Source organism: Pan troglodytes, chromosome 17 (assembly GCF_028858775.2).
Source record: "Pan troglodytes isolate AG18354 chromosome 17, NHGRI_mPanTro3-v2.0_pri, whole genome shotgun sequence".
In the NCBI taxonomy this organism is placed as follows: Eukaryota; Metazoa; Chordata; class Mammalia; order Primates; family Hominidae; genus Pan; species Pan troglodytes.
In genome coordinates this window covers 13,480,676-13,506,173 of record NC_072415.2, presented here as the reverse complement: position 1 = coordinate 13,506,173, position 25,498 = coordinate 13,480,676, and the positions used below count along the sequence as shown (strand labels likewise).

The 25,498-nt window shown below is 37.2% G+C and overlaps 1 protein-coding gene across 8 annotated transcripts in view; it reads left to right on the top strand.

Moving 5' to 3' along the window:
- The first annotated feature begins 877 nt into the window (after positions 1–877).
- The window catches only part of LOC129137936 (protein FRG1B-like), a 40,471-nt gene continuing 15,850 nt past the window's right edge, over positions 878–25,498 (top strand). For 3 of the 8 annotated variants that reach the window (XR_010152148.1, XR_010152147.1, XR_010152149.1), the window contains exons 1-6: positions 878–1,051; positions 1,833–2,015; positions 3,217–3,286; positions 16,071–16,241; positions 17,514–17,639; positions 18,421–18,478. Coding sequence is in view for 2 of the 8 variants with exons in the window: in XM_063796158.1 (XP_063652228.1) it covers positions 1,104–1,351; positions 3,217–3,286; positions 16,071–16,151 (399 nt within the window). In the remaining 6 variants the exon portion in view is untranslated. Of the gene's footprint in view, positions 1,352–1,832; positions 2,016–3,216; positions 3,287–16,070; positions 16,242–17,513; positions 17,640–18,420; positions 18,479–20,258; positions 20,373–21,763; positions 21,899–22,636; positions 22,742–25,498 lie in introns of those variants that run through there. The other 5 variants (XR_010152145.1, XR_010152150.1, XR_010152146.1 and 2 more) reach the window with 5 other exon arrangements.

Below are 25,498 nucleotides of genomic sequence, written 5' to 3'. Positions count from 1 at the left end.
ATAATACCCACCGTTTTGGTGTCACATACGCGATTAATAATACCCACCGCTGCAGAGGAATCACCGTGGACTACTGCTCGTTTCATCCCATGCTCTTGCGATGGATCCCTCTCACCTGTTTACTGATTTCATTCAAATTCTTCAGCGACCACAGGACCCCGACTTGCCTTCTCTAGCCTGGTTCCCATCACGCTGCTTTACAGGCCTGGCCTGCTCGCGGCTCCTCACACCAGCACTGCGCATCTCCCTCCATGCCTCTGCCCTGTTTCCTCCATCAGACAGGACTAGCTTCCTCCATCTCTATCGGGCAAAAGCCTGCCCAGCGTTCAAGACCCTCCTCAGATGCCGGCTCCACGATTAGGCTTCCTCCTGACCCCTGACCCTGTGACACGCGCCACCATAACTCTCCACCTCGGCCCACATTCCCACAGCACTCGCGACGTCCGCGGCCCTCAAGATGGCGCTTCATTCCATTTTAGGGTATTTCCTGCTTGTTTCCTGCACACACAGTCGCGCGAGGCACACCTGTGCACGAGTGGCCCGCGCTCCCAGACGCGCCGCCACAGGCCGGCGAGGGCAGCCTGAGCCGCTTCCCGCCCCCACGGGACCGTCGCCAGCCCGCAGCTCTAGCGGGAGGCAGTTCCACAGCGTGCCCGGCAGCCCTGCCACCGTCAGCACCGGCGCCTCCGGCGGGCTTTCCCCACCTCTTGGAGGCACGAATCCTCAGGGGCTCCTCGAGAGGGCGCCAGGGAGCAGATGCGTGCGGACACCTTTCGGCCCTCTGCAGCCGCCGTAGCTCCCCGGCAGAAACCCGGAAGTGGAAATCTCAGCCATTCAGCTTTTGGGTGAAGACGGAGGCGGGTTCTGGGCAGACCTACGTTGTCAGGGAGTGTTTACTTCGCCTCCACTTCTGTTCCTCCTCGCCCTGGTGCTGCTCCAGGTCACATACTCTTCCTGAGCCGGCTTCAGCCTCTCCGCGCAGAAGTCTCCCGGAGTCATGGCCTAGTACTCTTATGTGAAGTCTACCAAGCTTGTGCTCAAGGGAACCGAGGTGAAGAGCTGGGTCCTGCAGCTCCGGCGGGAGCCTCCTCAGTTCTTTTCGGATGCACTCCACCCCCGCGAATCCGGTGGAAGCCGTGATGCGGAGAGCCGGCTTCGTGGCCTCCCAGGCTTCTTTTGCTCTGACCCTGTCTGGGCTGGACGGAGGCCGGACCGCGGTTCCTGGCGCCTGTGCAGAGAGGGGCAGCCTCCTGCGCGGACGACCCTGGAAACAGGATAGACGGGCGGGTGACCCGTGGCCCCGTACTCACGAGTTTGGGTCCCCTGAGGCATCTCTCCAGGCCTCTGCCTGGTGGGTCTGCCTTAGTCTGATCTTGTAGTTCATTATAATAACTTCCTTTATTAGGGATTATTCTTTTCTCCATTGTCTCTTCCTGGAAAAATTATTGATTAATTTTTTTCTAAGCTAATATGTAGAGTGAAACCAGGATGAATCACACAGTGGTTGAGGTGTATATGGACTTTGATAGGGATATGGGCTGGAACCTGCACTCTGTCATTTACTAATTTTGTAATTTGTGGCAAATTGGTTAATATGTCTGAACTTCCATTTACTCATTAAGAGATCAAGTATCTTTGAACCTCCGTTTACACATTTATACTTTCAGACCATTTTTTATACCTTTAGAAGACTGTGAGGATTAAATGAGAGAACATAAATGCAGTAAATAAATTGAGCCAAATGTGAGGAGGAGGTTGTAGTGGTAATTTATTAGCTCTTTAGGAGAAAAATACCTGTGCATTCATATCCCCGCTTCTTTTTTAACTGGCAGATTTGCCTGAGGTTAACTGTACATACAAATATTGAGCATTTCCTCCTGGCCTCCGTGATAAACAGAAGTTTTGATATTGTTAGGCGAGATGGAAAGAAAGTATCAAGGAGTGAGCTGAAGCCACTGCCCTTGAGAACCCTCTCGAGGAGTCTGGCCTCATGAAGATGCCAGAATAAATGGCAGGTATATCTTGAATGAATGTGAGATTTTTACTCTGTGAATTTCCTGTGAGGAGTGGTGAGTTATCTTCTGAAAACTTTATGATGAAAATGCAGACAAGAGTGTCTTAAGATTATCGTAATAATCATAATTAATGCTTATATAGCACTTTCAATGCGCCAAGAAATTGTTGTAGGCATTTTGCACATTAACTTTTTTCAAATCCCTCTTGGGTTTTTATTTTTTTATTGCGATGCAATTCATAATTATAAAATTCACCCTTTTGTACAGTCAGTGGTTTTTAGTATATATCCAAGAGGTTCACCACTGTCTAGTTGCTCAGCATTTTTTTCATCTCAGAAGGAAATCTCTTCCTACCCATTAAAGCTGTCACATCCCATCTTCCCCCTCTCCTAGTCCTTGGCAACCACTAGTCTGCTATCTATGTGAAATTGCCTATTCTGAATATTTCCTAAGAAATCATGTAACATGTGGCCTTTTGTATCTGGCTTCTTTCACTTACAACATTCTTGAGGTCCATCATTGTTGTAGCACTTGTTCCTTTTTATGGCTGCGTAGTGTAGTCCATTGTATGGATGTAATATTTTGTTCATCCATTCATCAGTTGATGAACATTTCGATTGTTTCCCCTTTTTGACTATTGTGACTAATGCTAGTGTGAATATTCTTATGTAAGTATTTTTGTGGGTGTATGTTTTCATTTCCCTTGGGTATACATAGTTAGGCGTAAAATTGCTGGGTCATATGGTAACTCTTTAACTTTTTGAGGAACCCCAAACTGTTTCCTGTAGATGCTGCACCATTTTACATTTCCACCAGCAATGTGTGAAGATACATATTACCTCTTAATCCTCACAATAGCCTTAAGAGTTAAGTTGTTATCCTAATTTTTTAAGTGGGGAAACTGACTCACAGAGAGATTCAGTACCTTTTCCAAAAATTGCAGAGCTAAGAAGTGGCAGAATCGGGATTTAAAATCTGGCGGTGTGGCTCTACAATCTGCTTTGAACTTTAACATAATATGTACAAAGCCTGAAGCAAATTCTCAGTACTGTATTTAAGAGGGCATAGCAATGTAAGTCTTCCTAAATCAATAATTTATAAATGAAACAACTTAAAAGACTTCCAAGTTTCAATCTTATGATATTTATTTATCACACAAATCAATGTACTTAAACTCATCTATATAAATTATTTCCTGTAGTAAGAAGAAAGAGAGCAAAGATAAGAAGAGAAAAAGAGAAGAAGATGAAGAAACCCAGCTTGATATGTTGGTGAGTCAGTTTTCAGTGCTTTATTCTGAAAAAAGTTAACATTTCTTGAGATCTCATTGAAAATATTTTCCTAGTTAGAAATTTATGATGTATTCATATTTGTCTTAAAGTGCTTAAATATTACCTACAGTTGTAAATTCCATTTATTCTTTAGCCCAGTAGATGCTACTGACGCCTTTACTTCATTATCAGAACAGAGCACAGGAGAGAAGAATTACAACTCTCTGACTTAGTAGGCACCATTAGACTGCTTAATAGCCGGAGATTCTGATACATAATTTTAAAGGCTTAATGTAAATGTTATTCAACCAAATATATTTTACAAGCTATTTTCTTTGAACATGTGTACATTTTAGTTGTAGAAGTCAGTTGTCTCTTAAACGAGGTATCTTCACAGGAAAAATCATTATTTTGTGAACTCTGAAATGAATGAAAAATTTAAATACAATATCAGGGTAGCCTGTAAATGATACTAGAAATAAACTGACCCAAACACACTTAACCAGCCTGTTTTCCGTTTAGCTGTTTCCATACTTTTTTTTCTCTTTTAAAACTTGGCAAGTTGCATTTTGAATCTTCATAAATTATGGTAGCTTAAAAAATATATAAAATATGGAATGGTGTAAAGCTAATGTTCTGGAAGAATCATTGCTTTTGAAATGGCAAATCAACAATTCTAAAATTAGGGTAAATATCTAGGGTAGACATGTAGATGTGGAATTGCTGTGTCAAAGGATAGGTGAATGTTTAACTATATAAGAAACTGCCAAAATTTTTCTAAAGTGGTTGTGCTATTTTATCCTCCCACCAAGAATGAATTAGTTCTCCAGTTACATCCTTGCCAAGAGTTTATGGTGTTATCAGTCTTTTCTCCCAGTCTGAGTTTTACCTTTTCAGTTTCTTAATGGTGGTTTTTGGATGGACAGCTTTTTTTTTTTTTTTTTTTTTTTTTTTGAGATGGAGTCTCGCTCTGTCACCCAGGCTGGAGGGCAGTGGCGCGATCTTCGTTCACTGCTAGGTCCACCTCCCAGGTTCACGCCATTCTCCTGCCTTAGCCTCCCAAGTAGCTGGGACTACAGGCACTTGCCACCACGCCCAGCTAATTTTTTGAGTTTTTAGTAGTGACAGGGTTTCACCATGTTAGCCAGGATGGTCAGAAGCTTTTAATTTTTATAAAGCTTAGTTTATTTTTTTCTTTTATGGTTACTGCCTTATCTCTTTCATCTAAGAGATCTTTGCTTACCCCAAAGTCAGGAAAATATTCTACAGTGTATTTTAGAGGCATCATAGTTTTAGTTTTTACATTAAATCTGTCATTAATCTCAAATTAATTTTTGGCATGGTGTGAGTTTGGTTTCAAGATTTACTTTTTTTTTTTTTTATCATCTTGATGGCCATTTGTGCCAGCACCACTGGTGTTTCCTTTTTCCATTAATCCAGTTTCATATCTTCATAAAAAGTCAATTAACTTTCTATGTATTGGTCTATTTCTGGACTCTGTTCTATCGATTGTCTGTTTTTCTTTTGGTATATTTCTCTTGATTGCTATAATTTCATGAAGTCTTGAGATCAGGTAGTGTGTGTCCTCCAACTTTGTACTTACTATTAATTTATTAATTTCTACAGTGAAGCCTGTTGGATTTTCTCGGAGAGTTGTATTGAGTCCAGATCATTTGGGGGATAATCAACATCTTAATATTGGGCCTCAATATTTCATAAATTTCAATGTAGCAGTCTTGCATGCCTGTTTAAAAATTTATTCTTAAGTATTTTATACTTTTACATTACTGTCAGTAGAACTTTTGAATTTGACTTTCCAGTTGTTTGCTGTCAGTATGTAGATATACAATTGATTTTTGTATAGTGACTTTATAGTCTGATAAGTCTGTTTCACTTATTACTTCTAGTGGTTTGTTTATATAGAAAACTAAGAAATTTGCAATTATGTTTCCTGTGACTATCACTTTACTTCTTTCTTTCTAATCTTTATGTCTTGTCTTGCTTTTTATTGGTTTATTTTACTGTCCAGGACTTCCATAGTGTTGAACAGAAGTCACGAGAATGGGCATAATTGCATTGTTTCCAAGCTTAGGCAGAAAGCTTTCAGTAGTGCACCATATGGTATGATGTCTGTATGATCTACAGAGAAAACCTTTATCAAAATGAGGACATTCCTTTTAAATTTTGTTTCTTGGCAGTTTTTATCATAACGATGTTTAAAGCTGTCAAATGTCTCTTTCTGTATCTGTTGAGATGATTATACAACTTTCTTCATTCTGCCAATGAATTACATTGGTTTCATTTTCAACTTTTAAACTAACTTTACATCCCTGAGATAAACCCCACTTGGTTGTGGGGCATTGTCCTTTGGAATATTGCTAGAGTTGATTTCTAGGTTTTTTTTTTTTAAGATTTCTATATTGGTGTTGATGGAGATATTGGACTTTTGTATCCTTTTCTTGTAATGTCTTTGTTTGATTTTGGTGTCAAGGTGATATTGGGTGTCATAAAATTAGATGGGAAGTGCTGTCTTCTTCCCTGTTTTCGGAAATAGCTGTGTAAGATAGGTATGATTTCTTCTTTACATGTTTGATAGGATTTACCAGTGAAGTCATCTGAACCTAGAGGGTTTTGTTTGGTTTGGTTTTAGTTTTTTGTGGGAGAATTAAGACTTTTTAAGAGATATTTTCAGATTTTTCTGTTGTCAGTTTTGGTAATTTTTGCCTTTTAGGAAAATTTCATTTCATCCAAGTTGTTGGATTTATTGGCATAAAATTTTTCAGAATATTCCTTTAATATCCTTTTAATGTCTGTAGAATCTAATCTGCATTGCAGTCTCTTCATATTGGTAATTTGTGTTTTTTCTATTTTTTCCTGGATCAGTCAGTCTAGCTGGATGTTTATCAATTCTTTATAAGATCACTTATTTTAGATCATTAATGATCTTTTAGTACAGGGTTATTCACTCTTTTAGCTTCCCTGGGCCACAGTGGAAGGAGAAGAATTGTCTTGGGCCACACATAGAATACATTAACGATAAGTTGATGAGCCAAAAAAAAAAAAAAAAAAGGAAAAAAATCTCATAATGTTTCAAGAAAGTTTATGAATTTGTGTTGGGCTGCATTCAAACCTGTCCTGGGCCACATGCAGCCCTCAGGTTGGACAAGCCTGTTTCAGTATTACTTATTTTCTCTTTTTTTCATTTTTTATTTCATTTATTTTCAGTCTTTTTTTGTCCTCCCTTTAACTTATTTTCAGTTTACTTTGCTCTTGTTTTATTGCTTCTTAAGAAGAGAGTTAGATCTCTTCATTCCACATTAGTTTTAGTTATAGTCAACACATTTTGCTTTCATTTTCATTCCATTCAAAATATCATCTAGTTTTCCTTGTGATTTTTCTTTTCATGGACACTTGAGTTATTTAAAAGTGTATTGTTTTTTAATTTCTACTACATAGAGATATTATAGGTATGTTATTGTTGCTGATTTCTAATTCATTTATAGTATAGTTGGAGAACATACATTCTTAGTGAATTTCCATGTACACTTAAAAAGAATGTGTATTCTGTAGATGTTGGTTCAGGGTTGTTTTTTATTTTTATTTTTTATTTTTTTGGAGATGAGGTCGCAATCTGTTGCCCAGCAGGCAGGAGTGCAGTGGAACGATCTCGGCTTACTGCAGCCTCCGCCTCCCAGGTTCAAGTGATTCTCCTGCCTCAGCCTCTGGAGGAGCTGGAATTACAGGCACCTGCCACCACGCCTGGCTAATTTTTTAAATATTTTTAATAGAGGCGGGGTTTCACCACGCCGGCCAAACTGGTTTCAAACTCCTGATCTCAGGCGATCCGCCCGCCTCGGCCTCCCAAAGTGCTGGGATTACGGGTGTGAGCCGTGGCGCCCGGTGGTTCAGTGTTCTTTAGATGTCAGTTAGATCAACTGGTGGAGCTTGTGACTATGCACATCTTCTGTGTCCTTACTGATGTTTTACTCATCCTACAATGTATTGAGAGTTATGTTAAAATCTCCAACTGTAATTCTAGATCTGTCTACTTGAGCAGTTTTTGCTTAAAGTATTTTGAAGCTGTCATGTGTACGCATTTAGGATTGTTAAGTCTTCCTTATAAATTCAGTCTTTCATTTTCATAACATTTTAACCTTTATTTCTGTTAAATATCTTGATGCCTAGTTATATTATTTGACCACCCTTTTGCTCCTGTCAAGCCTGGGCCTTTGTTAGTTTGTGCTTATTTATTAGGTTTTTGCCTGTAGACTTAGATAGTGACTCTTACTCTAGGAAAGGTTCATCCTCATGGCCCTCAGCCACATGTTCTAGGTATACTTGATGAGTTCTCTCCACTCTGCTATGTCCCAAATTTGTGTGCTCTCTGGCATCTCCAGTCAGCCCTCAGAAGTGCCAGCCACTCTGCAGAGGCCTTGTGGAGCCTGCCTGCTGTATGCACTCCCCCCAGCCCTTGGCCCCAGACCTGCAGAGAACTTTTGCATTCTCTTTTGAGGCCTCACCTGTATGTAGTTCCCTCTTCTCCAGTACCTTATTCTATAAACTCCAAACATGTTAGCACTGCAAGACTCTCAGCTTAGTGGCAGTGACATTGCCTCATTTTTGGAGGTCTCTACCTCTCTCTGTGTGGTCGAGAAACTGCCATTGGGCAGAAAACAGAAGTGTGTGTGAGATTTACCTCCTGTGTTTTCCTGTTCTCAAATATCACAGTCCTGTTCTGCCTGTGTTCCAATCCCCGAAAACAGTTTTCTCAAATATTCTATCCAGCTTCAGTTTTCTCATTGGTCATGGTGGGAAGGCAAGTCCATCTTGGCTGGAAGAGGAAGTCCTTCTGCATCTTTTTCTCCTTGTCCTTCCACCTTCTTTTGCATTGTGGATTTTCTAAACTTGCCGTATAAGTAAGCATGTGCCTATTTGTGAAGGGAAAGAAAAAACCCTTTTAATTTTTTAAAGCTGTTCTGTTGGTTACTCACAAGGATCTGAAGGGATTGGTAAATAGGATGAAAGAAATTCTGTCTTTCACTTGGAGAATACCGTGTGTGACATTAATAAAAATGAGCATGTCTGTAAGCAAAGAGTTTCACTGAGCTCTGCTAGATTCAGAAGCAATTGAACTTACAACATCGTAGTTTGCAAAACACAGATTTGATTTACCCAGGAACTAAAGCTGAGTAAGCTATGGGTTAACAGAAGGTCTGTGAAGGGTACTTAGACTACAGTAAGATTGGGGAAGAAAATTCCATTTCCAAATCTAAGGTATATCATTCCTTTGTGCCAAGCACATAATGAAGGTAGAGGTTTAAGGGGGCCCTTAGCACAGAAGCACTGGGTTAGTCAGAAGGTGAGGTGAGCTGTCACACAGCCTTGATGCTAGAATGAGGGTGCCCTGGGAGTATCTTATCAGCCATGACACTGGTGCATCGGGCCGGTTTTTTTGTTTGTTTGTTTGTTTGTTTTTTGTTTTTTTTTTGTTTTTTTTTTGAGACAGGCTGTTGCTTTGTTGCTCAGGCTGGAGTGCAGTGACATGATCATGGCTCAGCGCACCCTCGACCTCGTAGGCTCAAGCAATCCTCTCACCTCGAACTCCCGAGTAGCTGGGACCACTGTCTTGTACCACCATACACAGCTAATTTCTTAATTTTTTTGTAGAGATAGGGGTCTCCTTTTGTTGCCTAGGCTGATTTTGAACTCCTGGGCTTAAGTGGTTGTCCTGCTTCCACCTCTCAAAGTGCTGGATTACAGGCATGCCAGACATATGGAAACATTCTCAACTATCTGAAAATACGTGAAAAGCTTTGTTATGCATTGTGAGACAATACAGTGGGAATATTTCACCATCTGCCTAAGGTTTAAAAGGAAATAACTTTAAGCATGTGTCTAAATAGCAAGTAATGTTTTAGAGCGGATTCTCTTAAATTCAGCTTGGGCGTCTGCAGCATATACACAGCTTGAGCTGTAACCTGACATAGAGACAGGCAACTTCAGTGCCCACTGTTCTTAGGATCCACTGCTTTTTCACAGCTAAAACCCCTGAGTGGCACTGTTAAGTATTATGTTATGTTACTTTAGTCGTTAAACGTATAAGCATACCTCCAAAGGTTGAATGTAGGCCACTTGCAGAAAGTAGGCAGAATGCTCACATTTAATTCTTGATAATACTGTGTTTAGCTTTCTTATTCTTTGAAATCTCATTGAGAAGAAATACTGGCATCTGTTCAAAGTAATTTGTTTTTCAGTTGACAATATTATAAGTAATGTTATTGTATCATTTCCCTACTTGGACAGAGTGTGAAAATTTTGAGGAGCTTGTCTGCCAGAAATTTCTTCTTCATTTACAAAACATTAATGAGATATTATATTTAAATAATTTTATTTAATATTAAGTGTACTTGGTGAACGTGGCATAGAACATACAAAATAAAACTAATTTAAAATTATTAACTATTACATTTATAAGAAAGACTTGCTAATCATAACACTGTTGATAATGATTTGGAATAAAGCATTATTTCTTTTCCTGAAAACAATTGTAGCTATAACTCAATCATCTAAATTGCTTATTAGTTTTATTTCTTTTTAATTGTCTATTTTGATTAATTTTCTTTTTCTCCATTGGCTTCGTGTGTTTGTGGAGGTAAAATATACAGAATATAGAATTTGCCAGTTTTTCTATTTTTACGTGTACACTTCAGTGGCATTTAAATACATGCACCATTTTACCTTCCCACCAGCATTGCACAGGGTTTCAGTTTCTCCACATCCTGCCCAACATTTGTTTTTCTGGTTTTCTTGATTTCTGTTTTTTATTTGTTTTGATAATAGCATTCTAATGGGTGTGAAGTGGTATTGCATTATGGTTTTGATTTATATTTCCCTAGTGACTAGTGATGTTGAGCGTCTTTTCGAGTGCTTATTGGCCATTTGTATATCATCTTGGTGCAATGTCCGTATATATCCTTTGCCCAGTTTTGAATTGTGGTATTTGTCTTTTTGGAGTTCTCTATATAGTCTGGATATTAATTCCTTATAATGTATGTAGTTTACACATATTTTCTCCATTCTCTGGGTTGCCTTTTATTCTGTTGACAGTGGTTCTTGATGCACAAAAGTTTTTAATTCTGATGAAGTCCAGTTTGTCTGTGTTTTCTTTTGTTGCCTGTGCCTTTGATGTTCTATATAAGAAATCATTGCCAAATTCATTGTCGTGAAGCTTTTCCCATTTTCTTCTAAAAGTTTTCTAACTTTAGCTCTTACATTTAGGTCTTTGGTCTATTTTAAGTTACTTTTTGTATTTGGTGTTACATAAGGGTCCAACTTCATTTTAGCTAAAATTTTATGTATTTTAAAATTGATTATGAAAAGCATGTTTAGTTGAATAGAAAATTTTGTGCAGTGGAATTAACTGAATCTTTAAAACCTTTTTATTATGGAAATATTCAAACTAATCCATACATATAAGAATATAATGAGTCCCCCCTGTGCCCAGGCCCCAGCATTAATTATCAATATTTTGCCAATTTCGTTTCATTTACATACACACCCCCACACACGTTTTTTCCTAGAAAATTTTAAGTAAAATCACAGATATTACATCATTTTATCCATAAGTACATAAATGTACATTTCTTTTTTTTTTTTTATTATTATACTTTAAGTTTTAGGGTACATGTGCACATTGAGCAGGTTAATTACATACGTATACATGTGACATGCTGGTGTGCTGCAACCACTAACTCGTCATCTAGCATTAGGTATATCTCCCAATGCTATCCCTCCCCCCTCCCCCCACCCAACAACAGTCCCCAGAGTGTGATGTTCCCCTTCCTGTGTCCATGTGATCTCATTGTTCAATTCCCACCTATGAGTGAGAATATGCGGTGTTTGGTTTTTTGTTCTTGCGATAGTTTACTGAGAATGATGATTTCCAATTTCATCCATGTCCCTACAAAGGACATGTACTCATCATTTTTTATGGCTGCATAGTATTCCATGGTGTATATGTGCCACATTTTCTTAATCCAGTCTATCATTGTTGGACATTTGGGTTGGTTCCAAGTCTTTGCTATTGCGAATAATGCCGCAATAAACATACGTGTGCATGTGTCTTTATAGCAGCATGATTTATAGTCCTTTGGGTATATACCCAGTAATGGGATGGCTGGGTCAAATGGCATTTCTAGTTCTAGATCCCTGAGGAATCGCCACACTGACTTCCACAATGGTTGAACTAGTTTACAGTCCCACCAACAGTGTAAAAGTGTTCCTATTTCTCCACATCCTCTCCAGCACCTGTTGTTTCCTGACTTTTTAATGATCGCCATTCTAACTGGTGTGAGATGGTATCTCATTGTGGTTTTGATTTGCATTTCTCTGATGGCCAGTGATGGTGAGCATTTTTTCATGTGTTTTTTGGCTGCATAAATGTCTTCTTTTGAGAAGTGGCTGTTCATGTCCTTTGCCCACTTTTTGATGGGGTTGTTGGTTTTTTCTTGTAAATTTGTTTGTGTTCACTGTAGATTCTGGATATTAGCCCTTTGTCAGATGAGTAGGTTGCGAAAATTTTCTCCCATTTTGTAGGTTGCTTGTTCACTCTGATGGTAGTTTCTTTTGCTGTGCAGAAGCTCTTTAGTTTAATTAGATCCCATTTGTCAATTTTGTCTTTTGTTGCCATTGCTTTTGGTGTTTTAGACATGAAGTCCTTGCCCATGCCTATGTCCTGAATGGTAATGCCTAGGTTTTCTTCTAGGGTTTTTATGGTTTTGGGTCTAACGTTTAAGTCTTTAATCCATCTTGAATTGATTTTTGTATAAGGTGTAAGGAAGGGATCCAGTTTCAGCTTGCTACATATGGCTGGCCAGTTTTCCCAGCACCATTTATTAAATAGGGAATCCTTTCCCCATTGCTTGTTTTTGTCAGGTTTGTCAAAGATCAGATAGTTGTAGATATGTGGCGTTATTTCTGAGGGCTCTGTTCTGTTCCATTGATCTATATCTCTGTTTTGGTACCAGTACCATGCTGTTTTGGTTACTGTAGCCTTGTAGTATAGTTTGAAGTCAGGTAGTGTGATACCTCCAGCTTTGTTCTTTTGGCTTAGGATTGAGTTGGTGATGCGGGCTCTCTTTTGGTTCCATATGAACTTTAAAGTAGTTTTTTCCAATTCTGTGAAGAAAGGCATTGGTAGCTTGATGGGGATGGCATTGAATCTGTAAATTACCTTGGGCAGTATGGCCATTTTCACGATATTGATTCTTCCTACCCATGGGGATGGAATGTTCTTCCATTTGTTTGTATCCTCTTTTATTTCCTTGAGCAGCGATTTGTAGTTCTCCTTGAAGAGGTCCTTCACATCCCTTGTAAGTTGGATTCCTAGGTATTTTATTCTCTTTGAAGCAATTGTGAGTGGTAGTTCACTCATGATTTGGCTCTCTGTTTGTCTGTTGTTGGTGTACAAGAATGCTTGTGATTTTTGTGCATTGATTTTGTATCCTGAGACTTTGCTGAAGTTGCTTATCAGTTTAAGGAGATTTTGGGTTGAGACGATGGGGTTTTCTAGATAAACAATCATGTCGTCTGCAAACAGGGACAATTTGACTTCCTCTTTTCCTAATTGAATACCCTTTATTTCCTTCTCCTGCCTAATTGCCCTGGCCAGAACTTCCAACACTATGTTGAATAGGAGTGGTGAGAGAGGGCATCCCTGTCTTGTGCCAGTTTTCAAAGGGAATGCTTCCAGTTTTTGCCCATTCAGTATGATATTGGCTGTGGGTTTGTCATAGATAGCTCTTAGTATTTTGAAATATGTCCCATCAATACCTAATTTATTGAGAGTTTTTAGCATGAAGGGTTGTTGAATTTTGTCAAAGGCCTTTTCTGCATCTATTGAGATAATCATGTGGTTTTTGTCTTCGGCTCTGTTTATATGCTGGATTACATTTATTGATTTGCATATATTGAACCAGCCTTGCATCCCAGGGATGAAGCCCACTTGATCATGGTGGGTAAGCTTTTTGATGTGCTGCTGGATTCATTTTGCCAGTATTTTATTGAGGATTTTTGCATCAATGTTCATCAAGGATATTGGTCTAAAATTCTCTTTTTTGGTTGTGTCTCTGCCCGGCTTTGGTATCAAAATGATGCTGGCCTCATAAAATGAGTTAGAGAGGATTCCCTCTTTTTCTATTGATTGGAATAGTTTCAGAAGGAATGGTACCAGTTCCTCCTTCTACCTCTGGTAGAATTCCACTGTGAATCCATCTGGTCCTGGACTCTTTTTGGTTGGTAAGGTATTGATTATTGCCACAATTTCAGATCCTGTTATTGGTCTATTCAGAGATTCAACTTCTTCCTGGTTTAGTCTTGGGAGAGTGTATGTGTCAAGAATTTATCCATTTCTTCTAGATTTTCTAGTTGATTTGCGTAGAGGTGTTCATAGTATTCACTGATGGTAGTTTGTATTTCTGTGGGATCAGTGGTGATATCCCCTTTATCATTTTTATTGCATCTATTTGATTCTTCTCTCTTTTTTTCTTTATTAGTCTTGCTAGCGGTCTATCAATTTTGTTGATCCTTCCAAAAAACCAGCCCCTGGATTCATTAATTTTTGAAGGGTTTTTTGTGTCTCTATTTCCTTGAGTTCTGCTCTGATTTTAGTTATTTCTTGCCTTCTGCTAGCTTTTGAATGTGTTTGCTCTTGCTTTTCTAGTTCTTTTAATTGTGATTTTAGGGTGTGAATTTTGGATCTTTCCTGCTTTCTCTTGTGAGCATTTAGTGCTATAAATTTCCCTCTACACACTGCTTTGAATGCATCCCAGAGATTCTGGTATGTTGTGTCTTTGTTCTCATTGGTTTCAAAGAACATCTTTATTTCTGCCTTCATTTCGTTATGTTCCCAGTAGTCATTTAGGAGCAGGTTGTTCAGTTTCCATGTAGTTGAGTGGTTTTGAGTGAGATTCTTAATCCTGAGTTCTAGTTTGATTGCACTGTGGTCTGAGAGATAGTTTGTTATAATTTCTGTTCTTTTACATTTGCTGAGGAGAACTTTACTTCCAAGTATGTGGTCAATTTTGGAATACATGTGGTGTGGTGCTGAAAAAAATGTATATTCTGTTGATTTGGGGTGGAGAGTTCTGAGATGTCTATTAGGTCCACTTGGTGCAGAGCTGAGTTCAATTCCTGGGTATCCTTGTTGACTTTCTGTCTCGTTGATCTGTCTAATGTTGACAGTGGGGTGTTAAAGTCTCCCATTATTAATGTGTGGGAGTCTAAGTCTCTTTGTAGGTCACTCAGGACTTGCTTTATGAATCTCGGTGCTCCTGTATTGGGTGCATATATATTTAGGATAGTTAGCTCTTCTTGTTGAATTGATCCCTTTACCATTATGTAATGGCCTTCTTTGTCTCTTTTGATCTTTGTTGGTTTAAAGTCTGTTTTATCAGAGACTAGGATTGCAACCCCTGCCTTTTTTTGTTTTCCATTTGCTTGGTAGATCTTCCTCCATCCTTTTATGTTGAGCCTATGTGTGTCTCTGCACGTGAGGTGGGTTTCCTGAATATAGCACACTGATGGGTCTTGACTCTTTATCCAATTTGCCAGTCTGTGTCTTTTAATTGGAGAATTTAGTCCATTTACATTTAAAGTTAATAGTGTTATGTGTGAATTTGATCCTGTCATTATGATGTTAGCTGGTTATTTTGCTCGTTAGTTGATGCTGTTTGTTCCTAGTCTCGATGGTCGTTACATTTTGGCATGATTTTGCAGCAGCTGGTACTGGTTGTTCCTTTCCATGTTTAGCACTTCCTTCAGAAGCTCTTTTAGGGCAGGCCTGGTGGTGACAAAATCTCTCAGCATTTGCTTGTCTGTAAAGTATTTTATTTCTCCTTCACTTATGAAGCTTAGTTTGGCTGGATATGAAATTCTGGGTTGAAAATTCCTTTCTTTAAGAATGTTGAATATTGGCCTCCACTCTCTTCTGGCTTGCAGGGTTTCTGCCTAGAAATCCACTGTTAGTCTGATGGGCTTCCCTTTGAGGGTAACCCGACCTTTCTCTCTGACTGCCCTTAACATTTTTTCCTTCATTTCAGCTTTGGTGAATCTGACAATTATGTGTCTTGGAGTTGTTCTTCTCGAGGAGTATCTTTGTGGCATTCTCTGTATTTCCTGAATCTGAACGTTGGCCTGCCTTGCCAGATTCGGGAAATTCTCCTGGATAATATCCTGCAGAGTGTTTTCCAACTTGGTTCCATTCTCCCCATCACTTTCAGGTACACCAGTCAGACGTAGATTTGGTCTTTTCACATAGTCCCATATTTCTTGGAGGCTTTGCTCGTTTCTTTTTATTCTTTTTTCTCTAAACTTTCCTTCTCGCTTCATTTCATTCATTTCATCTTCCATTGCTGATACCCTTTCTTCCAGTTGATCGCTTTGGCTCCTGAGGCTTCTGCATTCTTCACGTAGTTCTCGAGCCTTGGTTTTCAGCTCCATCAGCTCCTTTAAGCACTTCTCTATATTGGTTATTCTAACTGGGAGGCACCCTCCAGCAGGTGCACACTGACACGTCACACTGCAGGGTACTCCAACAGACCTACAGCTGAGGGTCCTGTCTGTTAGAAGGAAAACTAACAAACAGAAAGGACATCCACACACCAAAAACCCTTCTGTACATGACCATCATCAAAGACCAAAAGTAGATAAAACCACAAAGATGGGGAAAAAACAGAACAGAAAAACTGGAAACTCTAAAAATCAGAGCGCCTCTCCTCCTCCAAAGGAACGCAGCTCCTCACCAGCAATGAAACAAAGCTGGACGGAGAATGACTTTGACGAGCTGAGAGAAGAAGGCTTCAGATGATCAAATTACTCTGAGCTACGGGAGGACATTCAAACCAAAGGCAAAGAAGTTGAAAACTTTGAAAAAAATATATGTACATTTCTTAACGTGGTATGTCTTTCTCTCATCACCTCTTTTGTTTTTTTACTTTTATACATTATACTATGTCATTATCGGACCTTGTAAAATTAACAAGAATTCCTTAATATGTCATATCCAGTTAATGATTGACTCATTTCTACTCTAGTTAAGGTACAATTTAGGAGGAGGTTTGAGAATATTTTTTAACATTAAGATATAAACTTTTATAACAAGTGCTAAAATAATTGTTGCTAGAGTCTAACATTTATATTGGCAAATTGGACATTAGTATACATAGACATAGATTCTGCTCATTTTGCTTTCAATCTAAAATCATAGTTAAGATTACTGGCTGGGCGCGGTGGCTCACACCTGTAATCCCAGCACTTTGGGAGGCCGAGGCGGGTGGATCACGAGGTCAGGAGTTCAAGACCAGCCTGGCCAATGTGGTGAAACCCCGTCTCTACTAAAAATACAAAAAAAATTATTTGGGCATGGTGGCAGGCTCTTGTAACCCCAGCTACTCAGGAAGCTGAGGCAGAGAATTGTTTGAACCCAGGAGGTGGAGGTTGCAGTGAGCCAAGATCGCGTCACTGCCCTTCAGCCTGGGCGACAGAGCGAGACTCCATCTCAAAAAAAAAAAAAAAAAAAATTACTATGCTAGAAAGTCTTCCTGTAGAGGCATATTTAAGAAGCATTATCATAGGCATTGCCTCTGGAAAGCAGGCATGAATAGATGGCTGGGGTCTATCATGAGAGAGACCGTTCTCCATATATCACTTTGTACCTTCACATGTTGCCTTTTGTTTTGTTTTGGTCTTTTTCTGAGACAGGACCTTGCTCTGTCACTCAGGCTAGAGTGCAGTGGCATGATCATAGCTCACTATAACCTTGAACTCCTGGGCTCAAGTGATCCTCTTTCATAGCTCCCCGAGTAGCTGGGATTACAGGCATGCACCCCCATGCCTGGCTGTATGTTGCTATTGTGTATTTTAAAAACCTAATCCTGACTGTCCTTGTAGTCGCATGAATCTGTGCACATACATGCAAACAAGTACATGTACAACTGGTGAAATCTGAATAAGCTTCATGGATTATATCAATGTCAGTTTCCTGATTCTAACAATGTATGATACTTATGCAAGATGTTATCACTGAGACAAAGTGAGTAAAGGATATGTGAGATCTTCGTAGTATTTCTTACGACTGCAAAATAAAAAGTTTTTAAAACTAAGTTATAATAACGAAGAACTCTGTGTCAAAACTAAAATATAAAGTTGAAATATCAATTTTATTTTTTAGGAATCTGGTGAACAGTAACAAACTTTGGTGAAATTTCAGGAACCATAGCCATTGAAATGGATGAGGGAACCTATATACATGCACTCGACAATGGTCTTTTTACCCTGGGAGCTCCACACAAAGAAGGTTTGTGTCTGGAACGGAAGATCCTGCCACAAGTGTAGATTTTAGGACATTCATTCACTTAGGCCAAACTCTAACTAGTCTCAAACATTTTCCAAAGGAATGGAACCATTGCATTTGACTCTTCCATTTTTTAAAATTCCTTAATATTTACCAGCCATTGGCAAGTCCCTCTTTCTAATATAAGCATTTGAAAACATTCCGTATAGTTCCAGAAGAGTATCTTTGGAAATCAAAACAATATGAATAATTAAAATAGTAAGTGGAAAGAAAAAAGAAAACCTATTTGAGTCGAACATATTTGAATTTCTTTTTTATTCAGACCTATTACCAAAACTAACCTGGGTGCATTTAACAGTTTGAAGTTTCCACAGTTTCTTTAGCCCATTAGAGGAAGCACTAATGAGATATGAAGTAATTAGAAGATAAAAAGCAGTATCATTTTGTCAGCAAGGCCATCCATTGAATAAATGAAGGCATTTAGCTTTTTTAAATAAGTGCTTATTTCTGACTGTATTTTAAAATATAAAGAGAAGCTATCTCAAAAGTTATTAAATAAGCATTATATCACCCTGTCTTACTCAGTGTATAAAATTAGCACTGTAGTTAAAAGAAGATAAAATAGATCTTGATTCCAAAGATACAGTATTACAGTGACATCAGTGTATCTGAATATTCTTACATTTAATTGCAGAAGAAAATAGCCACATTTTTAAAAGCAAAATAATGTCTTTATATTTATAGCATATGTCAAATTTATTTTCAAATGTTTTTTCTCCAATAGTTGATGAGGGCCCTAGTCCTCCAGAGCAGTTTATGGCTGTCAAATTATCTGATTCCAGGTGAACTTATATTGTAATATAATTAGTAACCAGTTATTTTAAAAATTTAATTGTATTCATTAAAAATTTTAGTATCTGTCTTAAGCCCATGGTAATTTTGATATAAAAAATGAAATAGCTTTTTTGAAAAGTAGATTTTGTGATCTACTTTTAGTGGATTTCCTATCAATATATAATGCTAGGCTGGAAAAAAGATATGTAAGGTAAAAGATGAAGATTAATAATTTCATACACCAAATAAGATAGATTAAAAAATAAATCAAATAGTACAAAACCTGGTTCACTGTTGCTATGATATTTTAACTCACTGTTTGGAAGTCCACAGACAAACAGGAAGACTAAAAAAAAAGGAATATTGTTGAAACCAGCAGAGAATGTTACAGCATCATAACGACCAAAAGAATATTTTTACTCAATATTTTTACAGTCATTTTATAAAGTAACCTTTTTTATTCTCACCTTGTGCAGAAGTATAAAATGATTCTTTGGGTAAAAGATACTGAAAGTGAATTTACATATTTTAGTAATTGGTTACATCAACATGATAATGATTTCTGTTATATAATCATTAATGTATAAAGGAGTACAAGTCAATTCTGGCATCCGAGGAGATTCTTGGTAAGGTAAAAGAAATCATAATTTAAAAAAATCACATTAAGATGATTATTTCTATACTTTCTTTGAAAGTCTGATAAGTAGGGTGAAAAAGAATAAAAGCAGAGGAAGAAAAATTCAATAGTTTTAAACGGCTTTACAATTATAAACAAAGAAGGATTATAAAGAAAACTAACAAATGAGAAAATATTTGCAACAATGTTAATAGGCAGTGAGTTCTTACTCTTCATATGCATCTTGTATAGAAGTCATAGCACTGAAGACCCCAGTAGAAAAATTGCGAACAATCAGATCTGAATAGAAAAATGGACAAGGGGCATTACCAGATAATCTAAAAACTAAAAAGGAAAGGAAAAGAAAACAATTGTTATGCTAGTTAACCACTAAAATGCAAATTAATAGGATACTGTTTTTTTCGTATCAGGTTTTCAAGTATTTTTTTAGAGTCATAACGTTTAAAAAAAAAATCCATGATACAAAACATACTCTGTTAATTTGAGGTAAGAATGTAAATGGAAGCAGCATTTTCTGGAAAACTGTTTGATGACATAAAGTTTTAGTAATTTATTATTGAAGTTTATAACTAAAGAGGTATAATTGAAGCATGATGAATTTTGAAAATATTATGTAATATATAAGGTACAATGTTTATATTAAAAAAGCAAAATATAAAACTAAATTTAAAACTGTACTGTCCAATATGGCAACAACTAGTCACATGTAGCTTTTTTTTTTTTTGAAGGCACAGAGTCTCAATCTGTCACCCAGGCTGGAGGGCAGTGGTGTGATCATAGCTCACTATAACCTCAAATTTCTGAGCTCAAGCACTCCTCCTGCGTCAGCCTCCCAAGTAGCTGGTATTATATGTGCACACCACCATGCCCAGCTAACTTTTCACATTTTTTGTAAAGATGGGGTCTCACTATGTTGTCCAGGCTGATCTTGAACTTCTTGCCTCAAGCACTTCTCCCATTGGCTTCCCAAAGCACAGAGATTACAGGAGTGAGTCACCACTCAGCCACATGCATCTTTTGAACACTTGGAATATGTCCAGTCTGGAATTTTAGATATGTACACACCCACACACATACACATGTCCTGTTTTGATGTCCTATAATTAATTTTCTCTCAGTTTTTAACTTTTATCTATCTTATTAATGTACAGAATCGCCCTGAAACCTGGCTATGGAAAATATCTTAGTATAAATTCAGATGAACTTGTTGTTGGCGTTCAGATGCAATTGGACCAAGAGAACAATGGGAAGCAGTCTTTCAAAATGTGAGTGCTGTTATTGTTTATAAAAACTTCCTGTCAGTTTAACACAAAGTCTGTAGCAGTCAATAATAATATATTTAAAAAGAAAAAGTAGGATGCAATAGTATAATACATTAAATTGGAATAAATCAGTAAGAACACAGAGCCTTAAAGAGATCTCAAAATATAGTGCAACAAAAATAGCTTTAGTACTTTTGCCCACAATTATTTCTGTATACCCTTAGTGCCCGATATGGATCTCATTTCCATTGAAGAACCAGTCAATTTTAGGTCACAGAGTAGGAAAACAGAATCGTTCCTAAGTATCTTCTTTGTAGCAGAAGTCATGGATGCTTTCAGAAACTTTAGAGACTGTAAGCGAACAGTAGAGCTAGCTAAGACCAAGTTGTGACAATTTGCTTATAAAATATAAATAATAATAGTTCATTGAAGTAAATTATCTCTAAAAGACTTTCAGTTCATAAGCTTAAAATAGTGTATGAAAAGATAGTTTTAATATAAGAAGAAAAAAGATAATATACTAATTCTTAATTTTAGTAAGTAGACAGTTGTAGTGTATGGATGTTTTGTTAAATCTTTGTTGATACAGAATACATAATTTCCTTTTTCTGTTTGTGTGAGAAGTAAAGATTGAACAAAAATATGTGAGTGCTAAACTGTCTTTAAAAAGTAGATAACTATATCAAAAACAGTAAGGACCAGTGGGCACCATGCAGAACAAGCAAGTAGAAGATAAGCTCAGCCTTTGAGTAGCAGCTTTGGTAGTATACAACAATGAACTGAAAATAGGAACTCAGCAGTGTTTTCTAAGATGACAGATTAAACAAACATCCCACCAGAAAGAGGTAATCACTTAGACTAATTTCCTCATCCCCTAGGATAAAATCTTAAGTCAGTGACTTGAAAACTATTTTGACCCAATCCATTGAGAAATGCATTTTTACATTGCAGCCCAGCACACACATATGTATAACTGAAGCAAGAGTTGTACTTAACAATACTTACTTATCCGTGTGTTATGCATCTTGATATTTCTTATTCTCTTTTTAGCCTTCCTCTGTGTGTCTGTGTGTATTCTTTTCCCCCCCACCCACCCGATACCATTCAGGAAACACTACATTGATTTCATTACCTGCTAATGTGTTGCAACCCCTTTGAGATGATCCTACTAGTTATGATGAATCCTTCTAATAAAAGTTACACCAGTATAAAATGCCAATATTTCATAAGGCCAGGATGATGACTTAGATAGTACTAATATTACAACACTTTAGGAAAGTTCATTTCATTTTATTTTTGGGAAGGAAACTAAGTTTCAAAAATTTAAATTTAAATGAAAGAGGGTCTTAAAACTCTATTGCAAAAAGGACTCAGCTGAATAATCTGTGGCACAGGTTTAAATCGCCTTGGACCACACCACCATGTTCCAGGGCTCACCGGGAGCCATCGAGATGAGAGACCACCCAGCCCTTGTGACTTGACTAAGAAATTAAATCCATATTATCAGCACGTTTTTAACTGGATGTGATATAAGGTTAACATATTTTGTAATCATTGTATTTATAGATATTTTATCTAAATGTTATTGTATTCCAAGTTTTCCAAAAGAATCAACCAAATACAAGTTATAAATAAACATTATATTTGTTATGGGAGTTAAGCTAACCAAATTTATAACCCAGATTTAGATACACAAGAAAATCAGTTTTTAAAGTTTTGTTTAATAGAAAGCAGTGTAATACATCAAACATTAAACAACGAAAAATGTGTATGAATATTTATTTTCACACACAAAAGTCCCTCAGACATTGATTCTTAAATTCAAAACACCAAAGGCATTGTATATGCCTTTTCATGTTTTCTAATTGTGAAGAAAATAAATTTTACTTAAAATGCTAATATTTGAATAAAGTATGCATTCATAATTATGTTCTTGTCTTTAAAGTTAATTTTTCAAACAGAACTAAATCAGTTTTATCTTCAGTAGATCTTTTAGAAAGGAAGCAATCCTACCTCATCTAATTAGAGTTTAGTCCTACTAGGAAGATACACTACAAATATTTATTGTGGCAATCTTTGAATAGCAAAATGAAAGGTGATTTTGGTTTCCTTTTCTATATGTTCTTGTATTATATTTTTCAGGTTTTTCTCTAAGTTCTTTTCTGTGATTTTTAAATCAGGGAGGAAAAATTCATTCAGTCTAAACACTTAATGTTTCTTCTACAAGAAGTATCCTCATGGCGATTTTGTTATTTTGTTTCACTTAGGGGAAAATGGCTTTGTTGGCCTCAAATAGCTGCTTTATTAGATGCAATGAAGCAGGGGACATAGAAGCAAAAAGTAAAACAGCAGGAGAAGAAGAAATGATGAAGGTAATGATGACATTTTATACAGATGACTGCATTCACACGTGATGTGACTGTATCTCTTTAAAATGTTAAGTCATCATTTACTGTCACTTTAAAGATTTACTTAATAGCTTTTTATAATGTGGTGTTTCAAATAGACTCATTTTTAATTACAAATCCCATAGCTGATGGCTTGTTTATACAATGTGATAGAGAAATCAGCGCATCTAGGAGCTACCTTGCCATTATCTCCATGGATTAGTATGTTTTACTGGTAGTTCCACATGCTCTTTTTATGCTTTCATTTTCTTGTTTTCTTGCTTGTATTTTAAAATCTAAATTTTAAAATAGATAACATGTACACGTGGTCCAACATTTTTAAATAAAAGCATACGAAGATGAAGACATATGCCTGCCATGCATCTTGCTCACCTGTGTCCCAGCTCCTGTTCCTCTTTCCCTTTGTTTTGTTTTTTTATAGCCTCCTAAAATTTCTTTATAAACATATGAATATATTTATAATTTTCAACTGTCTTACACTAAAGACAGCCTCCTCTATAGTTTTCTTGACTTTGATTTTTTTTTCTTTAAAATTTTATCTTGGAGAGTTTTCTACTATTAGTTTGAATGCAGAAAGTTTTCTCTTTTTCTTGCTTCTCCTCTCTTTCTCTCTCTCTCTTTTTTAACAGCCACATAATATTCCATTTTAGGGATGTACCTTTATTTATTTAGTCTTTTATAGATGGAAATTTAGGCTGTTTCCAGTCTTTTGCTCTTATAAACAGTGCTGCAGTACATAACATTGAATATGCATCAATTTGTAGATGTGCGTGTGGACCTGAAGATAAATTTCAAGAAGCAGAATTACCAGGTCGGGGTATACGCGTTTGTATTTATGTAATGCTTGAGCTTCTGTGATGATAATCACTCTATGAAACATTAAAAATCATAGCAGAACTTCTGGGGCCTTAGCCCTTACATTTTAAAAATATTTTTAGTAATAGTACCCATCTTCTTTGCATTAGGAGAAACATGAATCACATAAAACATGTTTTTTATTTTATTTTTAAAATTTGTGTGCATCACTAAGCTGGAAAAAAAAGTTCCTTATTCCAGGCTAAATTCCTTCATCTGTAGTCAGACGCATTATCCATTGCACCAGTGGCCTGTGCCCTCCCTAATCCTACTATTTGTTTTACATCATTGTAAAAGTTACACAGACATCTTCATATCAAGGTGAAATTCTAAATAATACTGTTAATATAACCTAGATAAATCAGGTAGTTAACTGGAATTTGATGAAAACATTTAAGGCTTAATTTTTTAGACTCACAAAAGCCACTGATCTTTAATGATAAACATATATCAGGATGTGTCTAAAGAATAACTCCCCCCTTCTTGACACATGGCTTTTCTGTGTCTTGGCATTCCATCGCAGTACTGAGCATCCTGAACCTTGTTTTGTTTGTCTCTTTTGGGAATCACAGGTTGCATCCAGTCTGACCCAGATTTGCTCTGTCAGGCATTGTGGGGGCCAGAGTGGAAGGCTCTAAGAGAGGGGGCAAATGCCTTTTCTAAAATGCCCTTCATTCTTATAATCAGAGCATAAAAATTTATGTTACATTTTTCTCTACTACCAGTGTAATTTAAAAGCATCTATCAATTCTCTGTATGTGCTTCATGTTAGATTTCCGGTCATATGTTTGATTTTCTTTTTAGAATAGTCTTGATTTCAGATAATTTCAAATCTAAAGCTCAAACAATTTCAATCTAAAACGTAGGTATTTTCTTACAGTTAGAGAAGTGAAGTGTTATATTTTTTCGTTGCATGCATCCAGCACGTGCGTTGCAGTCTTGAATTTCCATAATGCTCCTGTGAGGTGGATGTGAGCTCAGCCTTACAGACAGTAAGACAGCCTCTGACCCTCCTTACATCCTCGTGGTTTTTGTCAGTCAGTTCATGGAAATCACAGTGATTTCAAGGTGTGGTAAGACAGGATGTGTACCCAGGCCCAGCTGACTCCAGAGGCCAGTCTCAGTATTTCATAGCACAATTGCTTCTCAGGAAACAGGTCATGGAGGAAATGCAGATGGGTTTGTGACTTAGATTTAATTTTATTTATTTATATTTTATTGTATCATGTTTAAATTATTTTTCATCTGGATATCATCACAAAAGTGTTATTGAAGGCAACAATTGCAAATATATGTGCAGTGCTTTGCACTTATACAAAGATACAAAGATACTTACACAAAGATTGCATTTTTCACTATTTAAAGCAATTTTCAGATGAAATACAAAGTTTTCTGGGTCTCTTTGGTTAGTCAAGTACTTGGAAGCTCTGAACAGTGATTATTTAGGACTCTTTTCGTACCATTTAATTGCAGGCTCTCCTAATCTCTGTCAGCCCTTCACCTTTATGACCTTGCCTTATCTACCAGAACACAGATCCCTCTTACTAAAGGTAGCATTGTGCTACAGGCCCTAGCAGGGAATGTTTTCAGGTCTGGGACCCCTCTAATCAAAACTGTCACAAAGATGTCATTGGCACAAACACGTTATTTGTCATCACTTTCTAAGCAGCCCTGGAACTAGACTCTGGCCACAGAGATCCCTTAGGAGACATGAGTCCTTACCATTGCCAATTGCCTGTTCTGTGGGTGATCCTAATTGTTGAATGCAGATCAATTAACTTATGACATGTGATAGTAAGCATCTATCCAAACTTAGGAGGATATAAGAAGCTAGTAAAAGAGGTGGGTTCCAATTAATTAAAAACA